At 56.4% G+C, this 23217-nt stretch overlaps 1 protein-coding gene across 1 annotated transcript; it reads left to right on the top strand.

The window, feature by feature from the left end:
• Positions 1-3369: 3369 nt before the first annotated feature.
• Positions 3370-17240, top strand: ZNF469 (zinc finger protein 469). The gene has a single exon (XM_079315949.1). It carries the CDS (start codon positions 4131-4133, stop codon positions 16443-16445), a length of 12315 nt encoding a protein of 4104 aa, XP_079172075.1. The 5' UTR covers positions 3370-4130; the 3' UTR covers positions 16446-17240.
• Positions 17241-23217: the final 5977 nt, after the last annotated feature.

Below are 23217 nucleotides of genomic sequence, written 5' to 3'. Positions count from 1 at the left end.
GGAGCCAGACTCTCTCCTCCCCATCCCAGATGGGCTCTGGGAATGCCTCTGGCTGCAGGGACACTCGGGGAGCTCCTCTGGCCCTGCAGCTGCTCAGTGGCAGGAGGGAGGGAGCTCAAAGGGGCTGGAGAAGGGGACAGTTCACAAGGAAGGGATTTTTCCCAGCTCCAGACAGAGCCATGCTGGGTCAGATCAATCTGTCTGGCTGGGATTTCAGTCCTTCAGGCTGGGGTTAAAAGCTTCTTTTTGGGGACAGAGTGTGTTCAGAGTCACCCTCGTGCCACTGAATGCCCACAGAGCCAGGGATGGGATCCCCTCAGGGAATCCCAGAATTGTTTGGGTTGGGAGGGACCTTAAAGCTCTTCCACCTCTGCCATGGCAGGGACACCTTCCCCTGTCCCAGCTGCTCCAAGCCCTGCCCAGCCTGGCCTTGGGCACTGCCAGGGATCCAGGGGCAGCCACAGCTGCTCTGGGCACCTGTGCCAGGGATTCAGCACCCTGACAGCCAGGAATTCCATCCCAATATCCCATCTAACCCTTCCCTCTGGCAGTGGGAGCCATTCCCTGGGTCCTGTCCCTCCATCCCTTGTCCCCAGTCGCTCTCCAACCCTCCTGGAGGCCCTGGAATGCTGCCCCCACCCATCTCCCTCCCACCAGCACAGCGAAGGGCATTGCCCTGGCAGTTGCCACCCAGCTGGCATCCCGAGTTTTTTCCAGCCACCCCCTCCCACGCCTGTCCCTGATCCCTGAGCTGAGTGCCACACTCCTGACTGTGCTCCATGGAACCAGGGAATATCCTGAGCTGGGAGGGAGCCAAAGGATCACTGACACAGACACCCCACAATCCCACCCTGGGCATCCCTGGGAGGGTTTTCCAAACTCTGCTGGAGCTCTGTGCCCATTCCCTGGGGAGCCTCTGGGGGAAAAACCTTTCCCTAAAATTCCATGGCACAGCTCCAGGCGCTCCCTGGGTGCTGTCCCTGTCCCAGAGCCCCATCCCGGGCTGGTTTATAGTAGCCCCTGTTCTCACCTGCACCGAACCTCACCTGGAGCCGCCGAGCCCTGCACGTGTGCCAGCCCCAGCAGGGCTGCCCTGGCACTGCCCAGAGGCACAGCAGGAACAGTCCCTGCCCGATAATCGGCATCCAGGAGCGATAGGCGGGGGCAGCGTTATCGGGCTGATTTCCAGATGGAGCTGAGTCACCGCGAGTAACCGGCTCGCCAAGGTCAGCCAGGGGAGAGGCCGAGCCCAGCGCTGAGCCCGGCTTTGCCAGGCCCCGCCGAGGCCATGCCCACCCTCTGCCCACCATGGGGAGGAGGGATTCCCTGTTCCCCAGCCTTTCCTTAGTGGGATTTTTGTCTTTTCCCTGTTCTGTGCGCTGGTTACACCTGAGCGGGGCTTTACCCTGGGGGGATGCTGCCCCTGTCCCTGCCCTGCTTGTGGTGGGCACCTGGATGGCCCCTCCCCACCCTGGATGTCCCCTCTTCACCCTGGTGGTCCCCTCCCCACCCTGATTGCCCCCTCCCCACCCTGGTGACCCCTCTAGGGCAGCTGCTGGTGGCATCCCAGCTTTTCTCCCATGGGATTTGCACGCTGCAGGGGGGTTGGGATGCTCGGGGGTGCTCAGGGACCCCCAGCTCAGCCCTGCCCCATGGGCACAGCGAGCTCTGGAGCTGCTTTGGCTGCGCTGCCGGGGATGGTGAATCACAACCTGTCTGGCACGTCGGGCTCCCGGCAGGACGGGACCTGCCCTGCCTCGCCAGCCAGGCTGCTGCCACCGCTGCTGGCCTGTCCCCAGCCTCAGAGGGGCTGCAGGATGCTCCAAACCCCCGGCAAGGCTCACAGAACTAGGTGGGGATGGCTCTCCCTGCAGCAATAATCGCAGTAGGTTTTTAAAAAGTCTCTGTCCCATCCCTTTCCACCTCCTCTGCCGGGAGCTGGAATGGCAAAATCCAAGAAGTGATGCCAGTGGTAACCTCAGCCTGCTGCTGCGGGCAGGCTGGGGTGTGAAAGCCAAGAGGAACTCTCCCAATTTTCGTTTTTTCCCGGGTTTCCCATCCCACGGGGGGTGAACAGTGCTTGTGCCAGATCCGTAACCCCTCGGGGGATGGATGCAGGAGCTGCCTGGGGAATATCACTTTAAATCAGCACGCCCAGCCCTCCTTATCGATCACCCCATCGGAGCCACAGCAGAGCCCGGATTTCCCTGCTCCCAGGGCTGCTGGGCCACCTCGGAGCGATGCCCCGTGGCCACAGCCAGCAGGAGGGACCCCCAGGCAGGGACAGGAGACCCCCAACTCCTAGCAGGGGGATTTTGGCCAGCAAACCCCGTGTTTACACCTTGCCCTCGTATCTCTGCACCATCTGTGATTTGCATGGAGTAAATTCACACCCATTTCATGCCCAGGCTGTGCCACCACCAGCAGGATCCCAGCAGCAGCGGCACAGCCCTGCGTGCCACCAGCCCTGCTGTCCCCATGTCCCCATCCCTCTGCCAGCACAGGATGTTTGTGTCTCCTGGCACTCAGCATCCCTTGCCATGCAAACCCTGCAGCTTTCCAGCCACACCGACGAGCCTTTCCCTCGCAAAAAAAAAAAAAAAAAAAAAAAAAAAAAAAGGCTCCTTTATGTGGCTGAAAAGCCCGACTGTGATAATGTAGCGAGCGCTGGCCTTGGGTATTTTATCTTGGCAAGGAGCCTTTGCAAATTTAAACAGCAGCGAGCGGGCTCTGGAGTTGTGGCTGGCTGAGGCATAAGTGGGGCATTGTTTTCCCAGCAGAGCCCTTTGTGCCAAAGGGCCGCGTGTGAGCTTTGGCTCACGCTCGGCTCCGACCCTATCGGCCCCGGATCCGTTTCACTCGGCAGGGTGTGAAATTGGGGAGGAATTCAGGCCTGGGAGCTCGAAGCACGGAGGGAACAGCCGGGAGCGCTGCTGCGTCCCTGCAGGAGCAGGGGGGATGGATCTGCCCCTCTCTATCCCAAATATTGTTGTTAATGCAGCACTGGGGGGCTCATCCCGGCAGATTCCAGGTGGGGATGGGGAGGTGAGATCCTGGATAGTTGCAAGGTGTTCCTCTTTTCTTTGGAAGGTCTGTGCTCAGGGCACTCCTGGGCAGGATGAGTGAACTCAGAGGGGTTGGGATTTGTGGGAATTACACCCAGAAGGAGAGGAATAAACTGAATTTCCTGCTCCTCACCCCCTCCCAGCAGTGCCGTGCCTTGACCCATTGCAGCAGACGGTAAAGAAACATTTCCAGTGAGGGAGGAGAAAAAAACCCTCACTGTTTCCAGCAGACTTCTCTTTTTAAAAGGGACTCTTTAAAGCAAAACTTTACCCTTCTTTTTATTAAAACCTTCTTCACATAAAATCCTGGTGGCGCCTTTTAAAAGGCTGCACTCAACTTGTGCTCCGTGCCCAACGCCCCGAGGTCTGGGCTGTAAAATCAGCTGCGAAATTTGGGACTCAGCTTTCCTGTTTTTGCCTTTCCTTAATAACATCTAAAATTTCCAGGGCAATTCGCGGGGAGGGCGGTAAAATCCTTTCTGCAAGGATTTTATAGCCAGGAGGGGCAGCTCCAAGGGGAAAGTGGTGGAGCAAAATCCTTTCCCTGCAGCAGCGGGGATCTGGGGACACGGGAACCTGAGGACACGGGGACACGGGGACATGGGGACACAGAGTCCTTCCCAGGATGCCTCTCCCAGCCCATCCCGACAGCCCTTCCCACTAATCCGTAGGTGGAGCTCTTCTGTCATCTTTTTCTGCTTATGTTGCTAAGAAGTAACCCAGAAATAGCTTTCCCGGGGAGGGAAAGAAAAGCGCTTCCTCAGCAGCTTTTGCCAGAGGTGAACTGCTCTGAGCATCCTTTGAAGAGCCCGAACCGCAGGGCTTCACCCCAGGGGGGGGGGGAATTGCGATGCACCCTCCTCCCATTGCAGTGCAAGAAAAGGGGCCAAAATCTCTCCTGAGTGACATCCAGCCCTTCCCCTCTTGTCTCCTGTTCTCTGCAGGTGTGAAAGGATGCGGCAGAGCCCCTCTGCCCGCTGCGGTGCCCGTCGGCGGGGGACCGTGCCCGTGAGCGGGGCACGGCAGCTCGCAGCGGCTCTGTAGCCGTGTCCCCTGCTCGGTATCATGACTGGAGAGACCCAGCATGTTTACACCATCGGCGACACTGAGGCCGGCCCCAAAGAGCCCGACAAGGATTTTGGCTGTGAAGGCAGCGGGGATAAGGATGGGAGGGCGCTGGGCGGGGAGGGGACACCCCCCTTCCCTAAGGACAAGGAGCAGCACAGCCAGCGGGAAGCCGTGATCCGGCCTCAGCAAGCGGGGAAGATCGACTTCAAATCGCTGCAGAAGCCCAAGTTCGGCAATGACAGCGCCTGGGGAGAGGTCAAGGGCAGCGCGCTGTCCCCGCCGGGCAAGGGGCGAGCCCGGGAGCGCGGCCGGCGATCGGGGAAGGGCGAGCGGGGCCAGCAGCAGCTCTACCGGCTCAGCATCGCCGGCAGCCGGCCCAGCCCCACCATCGGCATCGCCTACCCCCAGCAGAAGGTGACGCCCCCCAAGAAACCCGAGGTGGCCCCCGCGGCCGGCGGCTACGGCTTCCACGGGCCCGGCATCGCCCAGCGCGACGCCGAGCTCCGGCCGCAAGAACTCGGCAGCTTCGGCCGCTGCTCCAGCGGTTTTACCTCACAGCCCGCCCCCCTCCTCGGCCCCAAGGGGCAGCCCCCCGCCGCCGGCATCCCCCTCAAGAGCCCCGGCACCCATGGGCAGCTACATTATTTGGAGTTCCAGGCGAAGCGGGCCGAGTCCTGGCCTTCCCCGGAGAAGAGCTTTGCAGGTGCTCCCTACGGGATCTCGGTGCAGAAGCCCGGCTCCTTCTCCGAGGGTGGCAAAGGGGCTGTGCACGGCCTGGGGGCTTTGCCGTGCCCGCTGCCCTTCCAGCTGGGCAAGGAGCCGTTCCACAGCAATGCAGGCAGCCAGGAGTTCCTGGATGTGGGAATGGCCACCAGCGCCCAGCTGGCTCCTGCCTCCTTCTCCTTCCATTCGTCCCCTCCAAAGTGGCCGGAGGAGCTGAGTGGGGGCTCCTACGAGAGTCTGTCCCCCGAGGGGAGGCTGTACGGGCTGCCTGCACCCCCAGCGCCCTTCCTGCGCCCGCCGCCGCCAGCCCTGCACCACGGCCCCTTGTCCTGCTGCAAGGGCGGGGCCGAGCATCCCGCCGACCCCTCTGGTGCTCTCCCGTCGTCTGGTGCTATCGACCAAAACACAAGCACTTTCCAAGAGAACCAAGCTGTTTTTCCGTCTAGTTTACACTCGCCTCCCGTGGGGAAGAGGCAAGGCTCGGCCAAGGACGGTGCGCCCGGCGCTCGGCTGCTGGTGCAGAGCAGCCCCCTGAGAAGGACAGTGCCACCAAACTCCCTGTCCCAAGTGCACTTTCAGAGCAAGGCCTATTGCAGCTCCCCCGCGGGAGCCGTGCCTTTCGAGACGAGCGTTCCCACTACGGCACCCACCCACCCCAGGCTTGTGCAAGCTTGGGAAGGTGCCACGAAGGCGTTTTCTCCCATGGACCAGAATTCAGCACCTTATTCAAACCCTGTTGGAAACCAGTTCTCATTCGAGTGCCAGTCTGGCCCCGAGCAGAGGCAGCACAGGCAGAAAAATGCCAGGCTGCCTTGGCAGCAGATGCACCTCCCTTCTGCAATGCCCGGTGCCAACAGGCTGGAGCTGTCGAGACACATCAGCAGCCAGAAGCTCCCCTTCCCCCCGGGCACGTCGGACTGGCAGGGCAGCGGGAAAGCCCAGAAAGGGCCCCCCATAAGCAATTCTCCAGGGTACCACAGCAAAAAGCTGTTATCAGCAGAGAGGGGAGATCCCAGCGTGACGGGAGCTTTCTCCTTTGACAGTGGGAAGGAGCCAGGGTCTCCTGCCTGTGACTCGAGAAGCAAAGCCCTGTTCTACAGTATGGCTCAAGCAGCTCCTCCTCCTCCTCCCTCAAGGAGCTCGTCAGGCTCAGGGCTGGTTCTGCCACCATCAGCTTTGGTGGCTGCCTCCCCTTGTGAGTCCCCTCTGCCGTCCCCTGTCCCCAACCCCACGTGTGGCAGCACCTGCTCGTCGCTGTCCCCCATGTCCAGCAGCCCACTCAACCCCACCTTCGAGGACAGCCAGATGTCCGGAGCGCTGACCCCCTCGCCCTTCTTCCAGCACCCCTGCCACGCCAAGGATGCCAGCAAAGCCTTCCACCCCTCCGAGGTTCTGAGCCCCAGCTCGCTTCATTACCACCCCCCGGACTCTGTCAAGTCCTTCAGCTTCCCCGCGGATGCTCTGAAAGACGACAGCCTCCTGAAGTGTGCCCCGGGCAGCCCGTTCCACAAACCCGGCGGGGACGGGGCCGAGGGATGCTCGGAGGGGCTGGACGGGGAGCAGCCTCCGCCCCCCTACTCCTCCCATCACCTGCTGGCCACCTCCCTGAGCAGCGCCAGCCTGGACCAGCTGGACGTGCTGCTGACCTGCAGGCAGTGTGACCAGAACTACAGCAACCTGTCGTCCTTCCTGCAGCACCGCCAGTTCTGTGCCTCCCACCCCGCTGCCCAGGCGGAGCCCAAGGACGCCGCCCGCGCAACCGAGGGGCGCAAAGCGCCGCCCCCAGAGCCCCCCAAACCCCCCAGCCTGGCGCTCTCTCCTGACCCCCAAGGACTGTTGGTGTTAAACAAGAGCGACGACTTCTTGCTGGACGGGGAAGGCAAAAGTGAAGGCAAGGAGGATGCTCTGAAGGGCAGCCTCTTCCACGGCCTGGCCGGCAGCTCCCTCCCGCTCAGCGCCTCCGACCTGGACATGGACGATGCCAAGCTGGACAGCCTGATCACCGAGGCCCTCAACGGCCTGGGGTACCAGTCTGACAACCCCGAGATCGACAGCAGCTTCATCGACGTGTTCGCTGACGAGGAGCTGCCCGGGGTGAAGGCGGCGGGCGGGGGGATGGCACACAAGGAGAGCAAATGCAAACAGGCGGCGGAGGAGAAGGCAGCAGGAGAGGGCAAGGCTCTTTGTGAAGATGGGGAGCGGGTGAAGAGAGGGGCAGGAAAGCAGCACCTTCACAAAGGGAGGGTGGCACGGAGGGTGGCACCGCAGGATCCCGCGGCAGAGGGGGCAGAGAGGACAGCCAGGCTGAGGGCGGGCAGGAAGAACAGCATCCCGCCAGCCACCAAACATCCCAGGAAACTCAGCCCGATGACGAGCGAGGTGGGGCCGGGCAATGCCACCAAGAGCCCCAAGCCACCGCGCTTCTCCATGAAGGACGTGAAGAAGCGGAAGCCCCGGAGCGGGACGTGGAGCAAGGAGCTCATCCACAAGATCGTGCAGCAGAAGAACAAGCTGCACAAACTGCAGGTGAAGAGCAGCAAGCTGGCCCAGCTCCCCCAGGCCACCGAGAGGCCGCTGGCAGCCAGCACGGAGGGCGGGCTGCGGGAATACGACTACGTGTCCGACTCGGATGAGGAGGGGGCAGAGTGCAGCAAGCCCCGGGGCAGGAGGAAGCGTGGCACGGGATTCATGGGGAGGAGCAAGTACAGCTTCAAGAAACGCTTGGGAAGGAGTGAGAGAGCCAGAGACCCAGCCTGGAGCTGCAGCCAGAAGAGGGAGGAGGGGGGTGTCCCGAATCGGGAGGATGCTGAGAAAGAGGATTGTGCTGCCAGAGCCCGACGGTGCAGCAGTCACTCATCTGCTGGCAGCAACCACAGCGTGCCCAGAGAGATGGGCATGAGCCCAGCCAAGGGTGGCACCCAGAGGAGGAGGCGCTCAGGCAGCTCAGCCCGTGTGCCAAGCACTCCCCTCAGCCCTCCCCAGGACAGCAGCCCAAAGATGAGCCAGGAGAGCAAAGAGGACATTCCCAGGGGGAGCAGGAGGTTTGGCTCAGCCAAAGCTTTGCTGGCAGGCTCCAGAACACAGCCGAGTACAGAACCAGATGTTGCTGCCATGGACTGTGCCAAGGAGGAGCTGTCACCACAGCCCCAGGAAAGGCAAATGCCCAGCACAGCCACCCCAGGCAGGAGCCCTGCCAGCTTCTCCTCTAAGGAGGGGGTGGAAGAGCCCAGAGGAGCAGCAAAGCTCCCAGATGAACCCACCATGCAGGCTCAGGGCTCTCCTGAGCTCACCATGGATCACCAGAGGCACCAGTTCACCCCTTTCCCAAGTGAAGGGCTGAAATACCAGTCAGAGGAGGTGATTGCTCCAGCCCACAGCAATAGCAAATCCAGTCCTGGCCATGGGAGTGCCACCAGCTTGGAAGCAGGAATCAAGTACACAAAGGGACAGGGGCTGTGTGACAGCCAGAAGGATTATCCCACACCAGCTCCCACCTTCGGGGGGGATGCAGTGGGAATGATGCTCACTGCCAAGGCCCCCGATCCGTATGTCAGCAGTGACAATGCATTTTTTGACCCCAAAGGCCTTCCAGGTCACTATGACAACGACAACCTGTTCCCAAAGCCGCCAGCCCTGGGCTCGTCCCACATGGACGACATGTACCTGTGCCGGGACGACATCAGCGCCAGCTCCTTCCAGCAGAAACACCCCAGCATCTCCCCTTTTGCCACGGAAATGCCACAGGGAAAAGCGTCCTCCCCTCTCAGCTTTGACTCCTCGTCCATTTTTGGGGAGCTGCCCGTGTCTGAGTTTGATCCCTACGAGAGCAAGGACGGGTACGTGGCAGCGTTCCCCTGTCCCGGGGGCGCCTCCCGCAAGGCGCTGCCCTTCGAGCAGCCCTACCCGCCCTTCCTGCCCGAGAAAGACTGGTCCCTCATGGAGGAGCTGCCAGAAGACATGACTCAATTCCACAGCCTCTCCGTGGAGAAGCCACCGGCCAAGAAATTCCCCGAGGAAGGAGCTGTGCCCAGCAGCCAGCTGGCGCTGGCGCTGCCGGACAGGATGGCGGATTACGGCGTGGCTTTCATGAGCAGCATTTCAGATGACGAGCTGGAGATCAAGCGCTTGGTCACGGAGCTGGAGAGCCAACTGCAAACCAAGCTGGACCCCGAGGTGTCCCTCAGCCTCCAGAAAGCCGAGCCCAACGTGGCTGTGCAGCCGCGAGCGCAGGGCGCCGAGCGCTTCCCGGCGCTGCCGGCACGGCCAGAGGCAGCCCAGGAGAAAGGGATGTTTTTGGCTGCTGAGCTGGGCAGACAGAGCCTGTGTGCTGGGGAGAGGCTGGCAGGGGACAAGCTGGATGCTGTGACCACCCGTGAGGACTATGAGAGACCCAGAGAGCCCTGGCTGGAGCTGGGCTCGCTGGAAACGGGGATGTGCGTCCCAGCCCCGCTGGCCACAAACCATTTCTGCTCCAAAGACAGCAGTGAGCAGCTCCAGGGAACTGCAGCCACTGAGGAAAGAGACCTCAGGAAGATGGAAAATGGTTCTTCTTCCAAAAGTGTACCTGGCTCAAGCACAACTGGGCAAACAGAGGCTCCCATCTACAGCGATCCTGTGACAAAAAGCCCTCCTGCTGTCACCAACTCCGTGTTCCCCGAGACCTTGGATGCAGCAGAAGCAACCAAAGACCCCCTGCCATCCCTGCCATGCCAGTGTGGTGCCAAGGGCTTCCCTGTGCTGGGGAAAGCAGACACTGATCCTGCACAGCTGGAGAGGTTTGATGCCAATCTTCCAAACCCTAAGCCTCAATTCAGTTTCCAGCAGTCTCCCACCCCAGCCTTGGATTTTGCTTTTTCACCTCACGTCAAAGAGGTCCCAGATACAGAAGAAAAACCCTTAGGCAGGACTGAGCCCCCCAAAACAGTGAAAGATGCTGTGGATCTCCAAGGGAGTGGTGGTGGGCCTGTGCTGGTGGAGGAAACGGAGGAGAGGAGGAGTCCCAACACCTATGAAAGCCCTGGATGCAGTGACAAAGCCAGCAAGCCCAAAGTGCTGCTGTTTGAGATGCTGGGTGTACCCAAGGAGAGCGACCACCCTTCCCAGGAGATGCTGGTGGCACCCCAAGAACCCTCTGCCAACCCTCTGCAGCAGCTGCAGCTCTTTGTTGCCCGCACGGTGAAGAACAACGAGGAGGAGCTGTTGATGCCGTGCTTCCCTGCACTGCTGGCCCCCAGCCACCCCCCTGCCACCAGCCACGGCCAGGTGGAGCACAAGGAGCAGAGCAGAGGTGCCTTGGAAGGGGAAGATCAGCCCCAAGAGGGAGGAGAGGCTGGGAATATCACTGCTCCAGGGAAAGAGGGGCTTTCTCCCAGAGGATGCGAGCAGCTGGAGTCGTTGGATGCAGAGGGTTCTCACCGTGCAAAACAATCCACACCGGCAAAGCCAGAGCTACAAAATAATGTAACAGAGCTGCAGCACTTAGCAGATGAAGCCCCGGAGCCCAGGGACATTAATATCCCTGCAGATGGTGTTTCCCAGGAGCGTGATGACCTCTCAGCACCCAGCAGCACCGCGCTGACCTCGCTGCCAGGGCAGGCAGGGAAAGCTGATCAGCCCAGGGAAGAGCAGCAGGGAGATAACGACACCACGACCTTGGCATTTAGGAAACACGAGCAGTCCCACCCCAGCCGTGGTTTGATGGAGGAAGAAACGCTGGGGAGAGAGGAGGGAGAGAGGCTGGAGAGGAGTGGGGTGGGGAAGGGGGCACAGTGCCTGGGCAGTGCTCCCACGAGTCCTGTCGGCCCCCTTGGTCCCTCTGGGGGGAATCTCCACCAGGACCACAGCTTGGGGATGGAGATGGAAGCCAGCACAGCCAGTGCAGATGTTCCCAGAGAAGGGAATGGCGAACTGTCCCTCAATGGCTGTCACCACCAGGGTGAATCTCCAGCCAGCCTGCTCTTGCCAGGCAAATATTCTGACCTCAAATGTTTGCAGAGCAGTGGGGACGAGAGGGGAGAGGCCCCCAGCTTTGGCACTCAGCTCTCGGGTGAGAAGAAACACAGCTCCTCCCTGCCTGCAACACCAAGTTCATTTGTCACAAAGAGTTGTTCTCCTGAGGCCAGCAGGCATCACACCCATCACACCCTGAGCCCAGCAGAGCAGGGGACGTGGGAAAGGGCTCCCACCCTCCCTCCCTCACTGCATCACTGCGGGGCTGTGCCCATGGAAATGGCTGAGGAACATCCTCATTCCCTCCCTGATGGATTTTTGGGTGGCTACGAATCACCTGGAAGAGAGGGGACAGTGAGACCCTGCACTCTGCTGCATGGTGAGGGTCTGGTGGGCTCTGCCTTGGACATGGGTGGTCCCCAGGAAGCTCCTGGGAAGGACTGTTCTCTGCCCTGCTCACCACCTTTCCACCAAAAGGCTGTTGGGAAAGAGGTACCTGAAAACACTGGTGCTGTGCTGCCAAATTTAAAAAAAAAGCAAAGATGTTCCACCACAGACACAGTTGTTAACTCCACCCCTCCAGAAACCCAAGATTATCCAACCCAGCCCACAGCAGATCTGGAAGAAAGGGAGGTCAACCTGAACCAAGAGAACAAGCTTGAAAACTGCTCCCATGTCAGGAGGAAGCATCAGACTGAACCAGAGGCTTTGTCCAATGGTTTTGCTGTTCAGGACATGTCAGCTGCCATCAGCAGAGGTCTTACAAGGGTTGGTGACCTTGATCCTGCTGAACTAAATGGCCACGAGTTTTCAGGGGCAGCAGAAGTGAGACTTGGTGTTTCCAAAACCACAGAGAGTGAAGGAAAGAGTTTAAAAGGAGAGAAATCCAAAAGCCATGGGACTGCAGAAGCTGAGGGTTGTGTGCTAAACAGGGTGGGCCAAGGAGAGGACTACACACCCAGCAGTACTCCAGACCCATCCCCAAATGAACTCCACAAAGCAAAAAAGCCCAATGGACTCCCGGTGACCTGTGACATTTGTTCAGCCACTTTCCGGTCCAAGCCCGGCCTGACCAGGCACAAAGCTGTCAAGCACCAGGTGAAGAATGGTGGTTTGCCACAGCCCAGCAAGACTCCCCGATCCCCTCTGCTTCCTGCACACGAGACAGCAAAAGCAGCCCAAAAGGTGCCCAGGAGGAGCCTGAAGGCGTCAGTCAAAGACAAAACCCGCAGCTCACAGGTGCTGACCTCCAGCGTTGAACACATTCCCAAGAAAACACTCCCAGAGCTGGAGAAAGAGCCCAGCTCACAGATGCAGGAGGTGGTGAGCAGAGTGCTCAGTGACCTCAGTGTGATCTCCTTGGAGGTGTCCCAGGAGCTGCAGAGCACACGGGCCCCGCAGAGGGAGGCGAGGGCGAAGGGGGGATCCGGAGAGGCAGCATCTGATTCAGGATGGCAGGTCAGGAAAGGAGAAAAGGGCAGAAGGAGCCAAAGCAAAGGTCTTGGAGAGGAGAACAGCAGCTCTGAGAAGCAGCTCAACAGGAAAGTGAGGCGAAGGAGAGCGAAGGTGTTTCCCAGGAGGAATGAGCCCTGTGAGCTGGAGAAGAACACAGGTCCTGCTGCCCTCAGCTCCAGCCTGCCTGGGACCATGGAGGGCTTGCACGAGCCAGATGGCTGCATCCCCACAGAGCAGCAAAACAGGACCAACGCTGCCCAGGACTCCCAAAAAACCAAAGAGTCCTCTTGTGCAGAAGACCTGGACAGCAGGATGGGGTCCCTAAAGGAGATGGGCAGCAAGGAGACAGCCACAGGCACAGCCACCTGTGCTGGGGAGATGGAGGATCCAGATGCAGTGGAGGACACACAGGCTGGCAAGAAATGGATTAGTGGGTTTGTGAAGCAAGTGGCAAAAGGGTGGGGCAAGGTGGGCACAGAGCAGCATCGCGGTGCTGATGGCACAGAGGATGTGAATGCTGGGACAGGGGACAGTCCTGCGGCAGGCAGTGACACAGGGAACTGGAGCAGCGCCCTGCAGGGTCCCACAGCTCCCGCCGAAGGGGCTGTGCTGCTGGAGAGCCACGATTTGGGAACTTCCCAAAATGTTTCTGGGCGTGGTGCCCCGCAGACCCCGCCGGGGAGCAGCTCTCCTCCCGCAGAGCCACAGCAGTGGGGGAAGGCAGATGTGGCAGCAGGCAGGGAGCACAGCGGGGACAGCACGGCCACCTCAGAGCTGCAGAGCTTTTTTGACGACGACTCCACGTTCTCCCGGCTGTTCCCCAGGGACGAGCAGGGCGCCCGCAGGAAATGCAGGCGGGTGTACGGCAAGCGCAGCAAGAAACCCAAAGCTGTGCCCGAGGGCAGCCCGCAGCCAGCGGGGACCATCGACCTGCTCACCATCCGCCTCTCCTCTGAGCTCAGCGACAGCAGCTCCCCCTGTGTCACCAGCGAGGAGCCTTGCGACTACGAGACCATCTCCGTGGACGACGCCCTGATGCTGAACATGTGTCACGGCAGCAAGGCAAAGGGCGGAGACGCTGCTCCCGACGGATCGAACAGCATCGAGCTGAGGCTGGACCAGGAGCTGACCGGCCAAGGGAAGGAGGACATTGACCTGGAGGACAACATGCTGACATTCCTGTGCCAAAACAGCCACGCAGACAACGTCCCCAGCCTGAACATCTGGGGCAGCCTGGAGAAGGAGGGGGAAAGCCTCTCTGCCCAGGACATGTTTGAGCCTCTGATGGACCTCGAGGACGAGCACTCGCTCCAAGAAATGAGCTCTGAACCCCCCGAGCTGGCAGAGGAGTCCTACAACGCCGAGGATAACGGGGATTCGGACTCGGCCGAGTTCCACACCATCGACATTGAGATGCTGAATGCAAAGCTGAAAATGAGAGACGTGTGCTTCTTCAGCCCTTGCGAGGATCTTCCTGGCCACGGCGAGGACAGTTTGAAGCCGAAGTCGGGCAAGCACAGGAGCAAGCTGGAAGACGGGAAATCGGGGAAAAACCGCGGGGAGATAACAATCAAAACCAAAGACAAGCAATACAAATGCAAAGTGTGCTTCCAGTGGTTCCTGACCTTGGGCGAGCTGGACTTCCACAAGCTCTCCCACAACCCTTCCCCTCCTCCCACCTGCTACATGTGCGTGCAGCGCAAGTTCAGCTCCCGGGAGCAGCTGCGGGACCACCTGAAGGAGAAGCACGCCCGGAACAAGGCGGGGCTGTGGGCGTGCGGGATGTGCCTGAAGGAGATCTCGGACGTGTGGATGTACAACGAGCACCTGCGCGAGCACGCCACGCAGTTTGCGCGCAGGGGACAGGCGCAGAAATCGGTGATGGGGCTGCCCGGCTGCTTCGGTGAGGACAATGCTGCTGTCACCCACTTCCTCAACAGCATCATGTGTCGGAAACACGGCAGGTCCTCCCGGCATGGTGACCCCAATGGGCGGAACGGGGTCAGCAGGGAGGGCAAGAGCCCCAAGGAGGTGCCCGCTGAGGAGAAGGTGATGAGAGAGCCTGTGGAAAGCAGTGTCAAAGTGAAGCCACCTGCAGCCAGCTCCTCCAAAGCATCCTCCAGCCCGTCTCCAGAGCACGCAGCAAGAGGTGAAAACGCCCCAAAATCTGTCCCCATGCACCCAGACTGCAAGGATCCTTCCCGGGACTGCCATCACTGCGGCAAACAGTTCCCCAAACCCTTCAAGCTCCAGCGGCACTTGGTCGTGCACAGCTTGCAGAAGATTTACCTGTGCCACAAGTGCCCCATGTTCTACCAGGAGACCAAAGAGCTGCGGAGCCACCTGAGCCAGGAGCACGGCGTGCTGGAGGAGCAGGAGATCAAGCACACCACCCTGTACGCCTGCGAGCTCTGCGCCGACGTCATGCACGTCATCAAGAAGTCCTTCATCTGCAGCATGTGCAACTACACCTTCTCCAAGAAGGAGCAGTACGACCGGCACATGGAGAAGCACCTGGCAGGCAGCAGCAAGACTTTCAAATTCCGAGGGGTCATGAGGCCTGGAGCTGCCTGCAGGGAGGGCAGGGAGAAGGTGAAGGAGGATGGGTCTCTCCGGGAGGGAATGCCACCCAGCAAGAAGAGGAAGGTGGCTCACCACAACTCAATCCCACACAGGTCACCGGTCCAGTTGCACCCTACAAACGACCTTCAGCTGGTAGAAGCTGGAAGCCCCAGCCTGCAGGTTCCCACTGACTCCTTCCCAACAGCACCTGGTGAGCTGGGAGAGCCCCAACCCTCTGGGAAAGCAGAAGTCCTGGTGGGTGACTTCTCAGAGCTCCTGGCAGAGATGGAGAAGTCCCCATTTGATCCCCTGCCACCACCGCCCTGCCTGTCCCCATCTCTGCCACCGGCTGCTGTGGGCAGCCCCGAGCTCGGCCACATCGCTGGGCTGTCCATGGAGGAGCTGGAGAAAGGAGCCTTTGATGGGAAACCACTTCCTTTCTTGGACTCGCCCGAGTTTCCCATGGAGCTCGCTGGCTTGGCTTGTCACCAGGCCACCAATCAAAAACTGTCCCCTCCCCTCCTGACCCAGAAACGTGGCTGTGCTGATGCCCATAAAAAAACAAGCACAGGCAACAAGGATGAGTACAGGGCCTGTGTCCTGGAAAATCCTGGCGCAGACACCAACGCTGTAGATGAGATCCCTTTCCTCCAGCTTGCCAAGAAGGTCTCAGAGCTTCCTTCCCCTAAAGCAGAGTCTCCACAAGCCACAGACACCCACAAATGGGGCAACCCCAGTGCCAGTGATGCCTCTGCCTGGGAAGGTGCAACCAAACCCACTCCTCCAGAAGGTGCCCACCAGCCCCTGCCCCCAAAGGACAAGAGAGCATCACCCACACCCAACAGAGCTGCCAAAGATTCAGCACCACCAAAGAAGGGTAGTGAGGCTGCTCCTGGTGCAGGCAGCACCGAGGAGGGTCAGCAGCCCATCTCAGGGAAGGAGAAATCCATGCCTGAGGCTAAGGACAGTAGCACTAACACCAAGGACCACGGTGGCAACCCAGGCAGATCCAGCGGCCACCAGCCCAGGGGTGAGGTGGCCAGCAACACCTCGAGGCACGGCCACGCAGAGCCAGGCAGAGCCTCCAGCAAGCTTCACCCCAAGAGGAGGAAAGAACACAAATCCTTGAGCCACCGGGGCAGCTCTGGCTCCCGGGAGAACATGGAGGGAGACGGGAAGAAGAAGAAAACCCGGGCACCGTGCCCGGCGAGGAGCGAGAGCGCGGCTGAGCTCAAACGTGGCAGCTGGAGCAACGCCGAGGGTCCCGCCCTGTCCCCTGGCAGGAGGGACACGCACTGCAGCAAGCTGGGAGCCAAGCCCAGACCCGGCCCCCAGCTGAAGAAGATGGTCCTGGACCCTTACAACCAGAAGAAAGGGGAGCTGCGCCACGCCAACGGGGACGTGAAGCGCAGAAAAGCCATTCTGGGCAAGAGCCTCCACCAGGTGTTGGCCAAGGGCCCGGCACCTTCTCCACGTGGCTCGTGGCACGGCCCCCGTGGCACCAAGGCGGCCAACCCGGCCAGCTACCGCAGCGCCGAGTCCCAGAACACCCTGCTCAGCCAACTCTTTGGGCAAAAATTAACCAGCTTTAAAATTCCTTTAAGAAGAGATACTTCAGAGTAATTTATGGAAGTGACTTATGGTGATCCTCAGCTGCTTTCATGGGGTTTGCAAGGGAAAAATTATCAAAGCATTAAATTCGTTTGTGTAGCATGATTTCTCTGTCTAGCTTAAATGAACTTGCACTGCAGCCTCTGTGAAATAGTTTGCTTTGTGTCTACTAATCTACTTTAATTCACCTGATTTATCATGCAAATGCTAGAACTTTGATGTTGCTGATGATTTTCATGAACTGAAATTGTAATCGCTTTGGGCAGACTGAATCGTCGAGAGCAATTGCTTTATTGCAGAAGTGCTGAGGTTATAAGGATACTTGCAAATCTCAGACCCTTTTGAGTCTGTGTCTGTGTTATCTTTGTACAAAGTACTTGAAGAGATGAACTTCATTCCGTAGACGTCTTATTCATAAGGTGCAGTACACTGTAGAAAGCAAAAAAAAAAAAAAAAAAAAAATTTTTTTTTTTTGAAGATTTTGCACAAATAATCCCGTACAATTCATTTAATTGGGAGCTGGCCTAAGCGATGATACAATTAAAAAATTAAATTAAGACCCAAGTGTCCTATATTTTGACAGCCATCCCTAAGGATTTTGTTTCTACATCGTCAAGAGAAGAACGACCCAGCTCTGGGGTTCTGGGGCTGTCAGAGCCCTCCAGAGGATGCTGCCACTCTTTGACCACTGTAGACGATGGGGCTGGAGGAGAAGCGTCCCCGCGAGCAAACTGCACCTTGACACTTGTGACAAACTCTGATTTTTTTTTTTTTAGGGTTTTTTTTGGGTTGTTTCTTTTTTAATGTGTGTGCGTGTGCGTGTGTGGATTTTCCTTTTTTGTTTGTGGGGTTTGGTTTTGGTTTTTTTTTTTTTTGTGCAACGAGAAAACTGTGCCAATTTTACCGCAGCGAAAACTGGTACTGTCCAAGTGCCCTCAATGGTATCAATTCTAAAATCTCTTACTGTATTGAAGTAGTGGCTCTATAGGTATCCGCTTGTACTATGCAGTTACTGGTGCTATTCTTCATTTGTAATGTGAATACAGACTTCCTTGATTAAAAAAAAAAAATGGAATTGGTAGGAAGAAGCCATTACCTGTCAAAAAAAAAAAAATAAATGGAGCAGGAAAAGAGAATTAAAAAAAAAAAAGACAATTTGAGGGGAAAAACATTCAGCTTTAGGGGGAAAAATTAAATTTTGGGATGAAATCCAACTTGGGGGGAAAATGCAACTTAAGTTTAAGAAAAGAACTTTAGGGAAAAAAATACAACTTTAGGGAAAAAAATTCCTCTATGCTGGTACTCCATAGTGTGGAAAAGGTTTCGTCACATTAAACGAGCACGTTCTACAACCAAACTTTTGGATCCAGAAAGAAATCTCAGGTGCAAATGAGGACATGGAAAGATTTTATTGAAATACTCCCAAGTCAAGGAGGTGAAGTAATGCACTGATGTGATATGAACAGTCAGAGTACTTTGCGTCTGTCCTGCAATGATTTTTTTGTTTTGTTTTAGAGTTAAAAGGAAAAAAAAATAAGAGGCTTTATTCTGTTAATATGTATCTTTACAATTCTTTGTATTGTATAAAAAAAAATTATTGTAGGTAATTTACCTTGGGTGCAATGTGTTCTGTCAAAAGTTTTTATTTTGATATTTTGTCCAGAGAAGCAGAGAGAGAGCAGGAAACGCCGTTTTATGATGTTGTCCGTGTGCTTTTAAAGTGCCTCTTTAATATTGTGAAATAAAAGTATGAGATAAAAATATGGGGTGGTACTGTAAAGTCATCCATGATTAATCTTTTCAAATATATTCCAATATTTTCACAGAAGTTCCCTGTCTGCGTGATGTTTGTGGGATGTTTGAGGTGTCCTCTGTAAAGGGGCTGAGGAGGACCTTGGTGCCACTGCTGTCACCTCAAATGTTGGAGTTTCTCAACAGTGAGATCCTCTTCCTCACAGATCTTGTCCAAGTGCTGCTCGTGGCAGGAGAGTCTTGTTTCAGAGGGGGAAAACCCAAGGTGATGATGATGGTGGTGGTGGTGGTGGCCTGGTTTGGTGGTCATCAACTGGGGATGGTGATGGCACAGTTAGGTCATCATGAATTGGTGATTGTCATAGGCAAATTTGGTTATTACCAACCAGCAATGACAACAACCTCATCTGATCATCAGTTGGTGATGGAGATGATCCAGTTGGTCATCATCAGTTGGTGATGGAGATGGCACAGTTTGGTCATCATTAGTTGGTGATGGAGGTGATCCAGTTTGATCATCAGTTGGTGATGGTGGTGGCACAGTTTGGTCATCATCAGTTGGTGATGGTGGTGATCCAGTTTGATCATCACTTGGTGATGGTGGTGGCACAGTTTGGTCATCATCAGTTGGTGATGGTGGTGATCCAGTTTGATCATCAGTTGGTGATGGTGGTGGCATAGTTTGGTCATCATCAGTTGGTGATGGTGGTGGCACAGTTTGGTCATCATCAGTTGGTGATTCTGGTGGGGTTACCCGGTTTGGTCATGACCAAGTGTTGATGGCTCAGTTTGGTGATCAGTTTGTGGTGTAGGTGGTAACAGTGATGATGAAGGTGGTGGTGATGGTGACAGTGATGGTGAAGGTGATGATGATGGTAATGGTGACAGCCTGGTTTGCTCATCCCAAATTTATGATGATGATGGTGATGATGATGGTGAGGGCCCATTTTGCTCATCCCCATTTGATGATGATGGTGATGACGATGGTGTTGGTGATGGCGATGTTGATGTTGATAATGCTGCTGCTGGTGATGATGGTGACGATGATGATGATGATAATGATGATAATGATGAGGATGATGATGCTGGTGGTGAGGGCCCATTTTGCTCATCCCCATTTGATGATGATGGTGATGATGATGGTGCTGCTGATGGCAATGTTGATGACAACCCTGCTACTGGTGATGAAGGTGGGGGTGATGATGAGAGTTATTGATGATGATGATGATGATGAAGATGGTGGTGGTGAGGGCCCATTTGATGATGACAGTGATGATGACAGTGCTGCTGAAGGCGATATCGATGACAATCCTGCTACTGGTGATGATGATGGTGGTGATGATGATGATGATGATGATGATGATGATGATGAGGATGATGATGGTGGTGGTGAGGGCCCATTTGATGATGATGGTGATGACGATGGTGCTGCTGATGGCGATGTTGATGACAATCCTGCTGCCGGCGATGACGATGACGATGGATGATGAAGACAACGACGGTGCTGATGAAGGCCCAGCTCTCCCATCCCCTCTTTGTCCTCGAGCTGACCTCTGGGCTGGGCTAGGAGCTGCCACAGGGGCGGTGTATTCCATCCTTTAATTACTGCTGCAATCACAACACGGAGCCGCTGTCAGTGAGAGATAGCTCGGCACCGCCGGCTGGGATCCTCGCCACTCGGGGCTTGTAACTAAAACTGCAGGATTAATTTGATTAATTGATAGAATTATTTTCCAAACTACTCTTTTGTTTATGGAGGCTTAAAATGCTTGCCGCCTGCACCCTCCTGGTGTGTTGCAGAGTGGAGATAAAGTGGCTGAAAATAATTAGTATGGCTTAATTTAGAGAAAAAAATAACCTCAAAAGAATTTTGCAGAAAATTTAAGGCGGCACATTTTACTTTGTTTTGGCAGGAAATATTATGGAGCTGGAAATGGGACTTTTATGTTTTCCCTGTGCTATATTTCACCAGGGCAGCAAACCTGCGGGGCGGAGGAGGAGAATTTCACTCCTGCTTGTTGCCAGAGCTCTCCCACACCTCCAGATTCAGCACCTGGAATTGAGTCTCCTGGGAGCCAGGGGAATGCTGGAGGGATGGGAGCCATCCCCAGGGCTCTGGGATGGGTGCAGGGACCCCATCCCAAAGCTGCACCCATTTTAAGGAAGCCCAGGACACAAGTGATGCCCACCTCAGGCTCTGGGATGATGTTGGCATCATCCCCACAACTCTGGGGGGTTGAATTCTTTAATTAATCCTTTCCCCTCTAAATGTGAATAGTTTTTTTCCCCCCTTTCTCACCCACATCCCACTCCCCCAGTCCCCCCCACCCATCAGCTCCTCTGAGCTCCCTAAAGCCCCAGGGTTTGCTGAGTCCTGCATTATCCAGCAGCGTTTGTCACTTGGAAGATTGCAGGCCCCTGTCACCATAATTCCAGCGAGGATGCAAAGCCAGGCAGCTTCTCCCTGCTGGGGATTAACTCCCTGCTTGGGGGGACCAGCAGCACAGGGGGGGCTCCCGTGGGATTCAGCACATCTGGGGGTCCCAACCCTGCACCCCCCAGGATTTGGGGCCACTCTGCACCATCCTTATCCCAGATCTGCATCCTCAGGGACGGGACAGGGGTCACAGGGAGGGTCTGATGGGAGGTGCCTGGTGCTGATGGAGCCCCTCAGGGGATTTCTTGGCTTCTTGCCACCACCCTGAATTTCTAAATTTTCCTCGAGCTGTTTGCTCTTCAAACCCCCCACCCCACCCCCAAATCCAGCTTTCTTTTCTCAGCCCCACATCCAAGTTTCTGAGCCAGAGGTGCTTTAAGCCTCTCCATAAAGCCTGGAGGATAACGAGATCCACCATGGTTGTCAGGCTGCAAGCAGGGGCTGAAGATTTAGAATTTTTTTTTTCCTTGCTTTTGAGTTAAATCTGGCCATTCCTTGCACAGCAGGAATTTAAAGCCCAGCTCAGACCTTCCTCCCTGGGGTGTGTGGCAGGGACCACACGCAGCAGTGGGATCAGGCACCCCTGAGGCTGAATTCATGCAGGAAAACCTGGAGCTCTGGGGGCTGTGAAGGGAGGGAATAGGAGCCCTGCAGCCCCCAGGGATGCCACCCTGCCAGCCCAGGAATTGGTTGGATTGCTCCTTTTGGGAGTTAGAACATCATTCTTACAGATGGGATCACTAAGAGGAAAGGGGAAATAAGCACTGAGCTTGGATTTGGGATTTGGGAGCTGCTCCTCCACACATTCACCTGGTTCCAGGAGCACCCAGCATCATTTGTGCCAGGAGAGGTCTGGGGTGGATATTAAAGGTTTCTCCAGCCCTGGCACAGCTGCCCAAGGCAGTGGCAGAGTCCCCATCCCTGGAAGGATTTAAAAACCACGTGGATGTGGCACTTGGGGGCACGGTTCAGTGCTGAGGCTCAATGACCTTGGAAGCTTTTCCAACCTAAATAATTCCACGGTTGTGCTTTGCTTTAATCCCAAACCCTTCCACGCTGCCACTGCAGCTCCCCGGAGCCCAGAATTCCACAGCAGCCTCTCTGCACAGGACATGCCCAAGTCGTGGAGGAACATGCCCAAACCATGCCAAGCTGTGCCCAAACCATGCCCAAACCATTCCAAGCTGTGCCCAAACCATGCCAATCTGTGCCCAAACCATGCCCAAGCTGTGCCCAAGCCATGCCAAGCTGTGCCCAAACCATGCCAAGCTGTGCCCAAACCATGCCCAAGCTGTGCCCAGGCTTTGCTCCTGCCTTGTCCTACTCATGCCCCATCCCATGTCCTCACAGGGGTGTTGGCAGCCACCCCAGGCAGGTGACAAGTGGCACCCAGGGCCAGGCTCTGCTGCCAGCAGGTGGCAGGGCCCTTCTGCAGGTGGGGCACCGTGGTGCCAGTCCTCCCTCTTGGGACAAAAAACCCCTTTGGTTTGCAAGACAGGTGTCTTGGAATGGAAAATGTAAAACTCCCTCTCTCCAAATTATTGAATCGATTTTGAAATCAAGGAGCTCTTAGGTAAAGATATGGGAATGGGAATAACAGTTCTTTACTAGGAAAATTAAAATGAAGATATAGCAATACCAAAAAAAACCTCAAAAAAACAAAACACTGACAGAGTCAGAATACAATGTGACATCCTGTTGGTCAGGGTGGTGGCAGCAGTCCCATTCAATGGTGGCTGCATCCTCCTGCAGTGGCAGATGTTCTGTCAAAGCAGTGCTGCTGCAGAAGGTGCAGTTCTCCTCTGAAGGTCCAGTGGTGATGAAGATGGGCCTGGTCTTCAAGGAATCCAGTGGAAATTCCTGAATCCAGTGGGAAAGGCTGCTCTGATGTTCCAAATCTCAGTTTTTATGCAGGTAGGAAAGGCTTGGCTCCTCCCCTGGCTGGAGCATCTCCCAGTGGGATGATGGAATTTTATCAGCCATGCACTGGGACTCAGTGGCCGTGAACAGAAAATATCCCCCCAGAGATAAAGATCACTGCTCCACCTGGTTTCAACAGATGGTGACAGAATACACAATTTTGGGGACAAAACCCAAGACAAATAGGGTTATTTTTTATATATTGTGTTATATAGTGATATTTTGAGCTGGAAAAAAAGCTCTTTTTGGAGCTTTGGCAGACAGTGCCAGTGTGCAGTGGTACCAGGGGCTCAGCACAGCCCCCCAAAATCCCCCCCAGCCATCCCTGAGCCCTGAAATCCAGCAGAGGCAGCGCCTGGGCTCTTCCCATTGACATTCCTGCGCCGCCACCTCCTCTCCAATAATATCAGGCCAGATTAATTGGCACTAATACAAATGTACACAGCTCCATAAAAAGATGTCACCTCGCTCACAATGGGGGGAACGGCTGCTCCCGCATTATCTCTGCTCTGCAGGCGTGTAATTCACTCCTGGGGAAAACACGCTGTTTATTCGGCTACCCTGTAACAATCTCTCTGCAAACACCACGGCGGCGGGAGGGAGCAGGGGGACACCCAGCCCTGCTGCAGGGACACCCATGGGTCCCTACAGGGGATGGGACAGCGGGAATTTGGG

This window comes from Erithacus rubecula (assembly GCF_903797595.1).
Source record: "Erithacus rubecula genome assembly, chromosome: 12".
NCBI classification, from domain to species: Eukaryota; Metazoa; Chordata; class Aves; order Passeriformes; family Muscicapidae; genus Erithacus; species Erithacus rubecula.
Note: the sequence above shows the minus strand (reverse complement) of the source record. Positions and strands in the feature narration are given on the sequence as shown.